The sequence below is a fragment of the Chinchilla lanigera genome, unplaced genomic scaffold (assembly GCF_000276665.1).
Source record: "Chinchilla lanigera isolate Chin_1 unplaced genomic scaffold, ChiLan1.0 scaffold00096, whole genome shotgun sequence".
NCBI lineage: Eukaryota > Metazoa > Chordata > Mammalia > Rodentia > Chinchillidae > Chinchilla > Chinchilla lanigera.
The window spans coordinates 6,695,210-6,699,248 of NW_004955497.1; the positions used below are offsets into that span (position 1 = coordinate 6,695,210).

The following is a 4,039-nucleotide window of genomic DNA, read 5'->3' on the forward strand; positions in this document are numbered from 1 at the left end:
GGGCCGAGCGTGGGGTGCGGGAGGGGGTCTCTCCGCGGCGCGCCCTCGGCCGGGGAGCCCGCGTGCGGGGCGGGCGGCTCCCGGAGTGCGCCGTCCTGCGGTCCCGACCTGTTCCCGGGTTTGATCTTCCTCTCTGCTTTCCAGCGATGATCGTGCGCTTCCTGACCAAACGCTTCATCGGCGACTATGAGCCGAACACAGGTCAGGATACCCTGGGGCCCGCTGTTTTCCTGCCCGCGCGTTTCTGTTTGCTGCTCCGAGTGCGAATTTAAAAGTAAACTTTCCCCTCACTCTCCAGGCAAGCTGTACTCCCGGCTCGTCTTCGTCGAGGGAGACCAGCTGTCCCTGCAGATCCAGGACACGCCTGGTAGCGTCCAGGTAAGGACTGCCGGGAGGACCCGCTCACCCCTGCCGGGCCACCCGAGGACGGCCGGCGTGCAGGGCGGCCCGAGCGGGACGACCAGACGCCCGCGGTGTGCATTTCGGTGCAGGAACGCGCCGTCCGCAGTGGGTCTGGGGGCTGGGGTGTTGTAAACGCTCCTCAGGAAGGCGTTGATTAGAGGCGGCTTTGAGAGCACAGGAGCTTACAGACCCCGAGTCGGGTAGGGAATTCCCTCGCCCCTCAGGAATGCGACCGGAGGGAGACCTTATCAGACCCATATATGGGTCAGTGACTGATGCTTAACATCACTTTGCAGTCCTGACAGCCATCAGGTCTCACCACTTTCACAGCTCAACCACCCAGCAAGCACACACTGGGCTGGGAGTGCAGCCTGGTGGTAAAGGGTGTGGTTAGCAAGTGACCCCCCCCCCCCCAGCGCCATATAAAAATTAACTAATAAACAAGCAAGAAAGGGTGGGATTCTGGTGGGAGAGGGTCCTCTTCCTAGCCAGGACTGCCCAAGCGCTCCTGTTCTTGGCTGTTATGTGATTGCAATCACACATAACCCCTCGGTCAGCGGGCTGGTCTGGAATGTAACTTAACCAGCAAGTTACTAATGCTAATCCCTTCTAAGGAGGCAAGGTCTGGGGGAAGAAGCCAAAGAAAAGAATTTGTTTCTGTAGCATTCTCACGAAGTTGCCTGCTAAAAATATTTTTATGGGTTTGGGAATAGATATTTATCTTGGCTTATTTTCAAAGTTTTGTTTATTATGAATTGGTTCTCTAAAAATCGGGCCATTCTGGTTTAAAGTTGTTCTTCAATCAGCCAGGGTTCACCAGAGACTACCTGTCAAGCGGGAGGGTTAAAAATAATACATCAGTAGCAGCTAATAAAACAAGGCAGGCCGGGAGTTTGAAAATCTGCACTTTCTGTATCAAAAGCCTCCTTCTTCAGAAGCTGGGTAGAACCTGAAAACTGTATTTAGTGCTTGCTTTTCCCAGCGTTTCTTCAGTGGTTACTTTGATGATATATTTAAACTCATCTTGCCCTGAGGGCTTCCTTGACTGGGTCTCATTTTGATCTTTCTCAGGCCCAAGACAACCTCTGCCAGGCAGTGGATTCCCTGTCCAAGTGTGTGCAGTGGGCAGATGGCTTTCTGCTGGTCTATTCCATCACGGACTACAGCAGCTACCAGTCCATCCGGCCCCTCTACCAGCACATCCGGAAGGTCCACCCTGACTTAAAGGTCCCTGTCATCATTGTGGCAAACAAGGGGGACCTCCTGCATGCCCGGCAGGTGCAAACCCACGACGGTGTTCAGCTAGCCAATGAGCTGGGCAGCCTCTTTCTTGAAATATCCACGAGTGAGAACTATGAAGACGTCTGTGATGTATTCCAGCACCTCTGCAAGGAAGTAAGCAAGCTGCACAGCCTCAGCGGGGAGCGGAGAAGGGCCTCCCTCATCCCCCGGCCTCGCTCTCCCAACATGCAGGACTTGAAGAGGCGCTTCAAGCAGGCTCTGTCCTCCAAAGTGAAAGCCCCCTCTGCCCTGGGGTGAACCATCTCAGGCAGACTGTGTCCTTTTGATGATGCAGCTGTGCAGCTAAAAACACTGGGTCTCTCCCTTTTTAATCACTTGTCCAGAGTTTATTTTTATAAAGACTTTACTGGTTTTCAAGTGTATGTGTATTCCTGAAAATTCAAACAGTGATTGTCTACAAGTTGGGTAGAGTTGTTTTTGTTGTTGTTGTTGTTGTTTTTAATAAAAGAACTTTTTTTTTTTTAACTGTAACTTCTGGCCACTTTTCCATTAAAGGCAAAATGGCAACATTGCTTCTTGTTTTCTAAATGTCTTTTTATAGAAATCCTACTTGCACCAGAGCCCAGAACTGCTCCATGCTTGTCTTCGTCTGAACTCTGATTGGTGTCATGTAGTAGGGAGGGGGTACTGCAGAGGGAGTCTGCCGGGGAGAAGGGAAAGTATGCAGGGGAGGAGCCGGGTGTGCGTAACTGCAGGATGTCTCTAATTAGGGCATTTTGCCACAGTCCTGAAACTGTGTGTTTTTCCAGTGAAGGGATACTTTATGAGCTGATGTAAAAAAGTCACAAATCATGAAGAATATTTTTATTTTTTGGTGCAAATATAAGTGTAGCCTTTGTTATCATAAGAAAAAAAAAAAAAACCTTTCCAGGATTCACTTATATCAATAAGTGGGCTTTGCCATCTAGGAGTTACCTCAAAATTCTGCTTCCTTTCCTATCTCCCTGACCCTCTGTTGCATGTGGTGGAAATAAAGAAATGATTAAAGTATGATTTCACAATCACACAGTTTATTGCCACCCAAAGAATATTTTTTTAGGTTCACAGCCCTTAAAGAGGAAGAAAGTAACATGAAGAAATCAATTATTCCATAGATGAGGTATGAGCTGGGCGTGGTGGTGCACGCCTGTAATCGCAGCACTCCAGAGGATGAGGCAGGAAGATCACCATGAGTTCGAGACCAGCCTGGGCTACATAGTGAGTTCAAGGCCAGCCTAAATTGCATAGTGAAACCCTCTCTCTCAAAAAAGGACAAAAAACAGAAACAAAAACCCAAAATAACAACGGATAGTGAATTACATTAGCCACACAGTAAATGAGTTCCAAAATTGTTAAAGTCCTGTTTGGTTACGATATTAGGTTGTTAGAAGTATAATTCTGTTAGGCTGGAAGCAATCCTCTGTGGAAAGGACAGTCTAGTAAATGTAGAGGTGTATCCTCTTTTGGGGGTGGGATGCTGGGTACTGAACCCAGAGCTCAGTGCTCTACCACTGAGCTGCACTTCCAGCCTCTGAGGTTTACCTCGTATGATTTTTGGGAGAAGCTGGCTTGAGCACTACCATGGAGATGGAGACATGGGAGGTCCTTCAGTGCCATTGCAAGGCGCGCACATTGGCAGGCAAGGCTTTGGAGACCAGCTCCTTGGCTAACAGGCTGTCACCTTGTTGGAGCCTGAGATCTAGATCTTCAGAGAAGCAGCAGGCAGGATGTAGCCTAGCTATGGCCTAAACTCATCAAGTGCCAATCAATGATCTACAATATGCCAATGATATAGAAGTGTGTGTGTGTGTGTGTGTGTGTGTGTGTGTGTGTGTTGAAGTCCAGTAGTTGAGGGCAATAGCTAGGTTTGGAACCCATATATGGGGTCTGAGGAGTTCTGATGTAACATCCCTGAGGGGAGAGAGAGTTCCCCACAAGATGCAGGGTCTAGTAAAATTTTGCACTCTCAAAAGGATGGGGAGTTAGAGAATGTGTTTGGAACATTTCAAGCTACATACCACACTCACATCTCATACGGCCCCAGATCTGTCAGTGCTTTCTCTGCTATTTTTCTCTAAAGCCTCCTGCCTTCATCTAGCTCTGTATGCTTTTGTCTAGACCAGCAGGCAGGAGTCTAAGCAAAACTCTGGTTTTTTGGCCTCTGGAATGACACCCCTCTGGTCCTTTCTTTATACCAGAACATTACTAATCAACTGTAACAATTTTCCTTCCATGGCTGAAAGAAACTCAACTGGTTTCCTTTTATATACTGGGTAAAATACAAATAGTACACGGCTTTAAGATTATGTATTACTTCTCCAGTTTCATCATCCCTTCCCTGCTAAGTGTGTGGACA

General features: G+C 48.3%; 2 protein-coding genes across 2 annotated transcripts in view; both read left to right on the top strand.

The window, feature by feature from the left end:
• Positions 1-124, top strand: part of LOC102014801 — a 2,546-nt gene extending 2,422 nt beyond the window's left edge. The window contains exon 3 of the mRNA XM_013505453.1: positions 9-124. Within this exon, the coding sequence (XP_013360907.1) occupies positions 9-124 (116 nt within the window). The remainder of the gene's footprint in view (positions 1-8) is intronic.
• A 20-nt stretch (positions 125-144) lies between these two features.
• Rasl11a (RAS-like, family 11, member A) lies at positions 145-2,216 on the top strand (the record flags this gene model as incomplete). Its single annotated transcript, XM_013505509.1, is given in 3 exon segments — positions 145-201; positions 299-378; positions 1,474-2,216. Coding segments are annotated over 3 exon segments (605 nt in total), but the record flags the coding sequence as incomplete, so codon positions are not given.
• Positions 2,217-4,039: the final 1,823 nt, after the last annotated feature.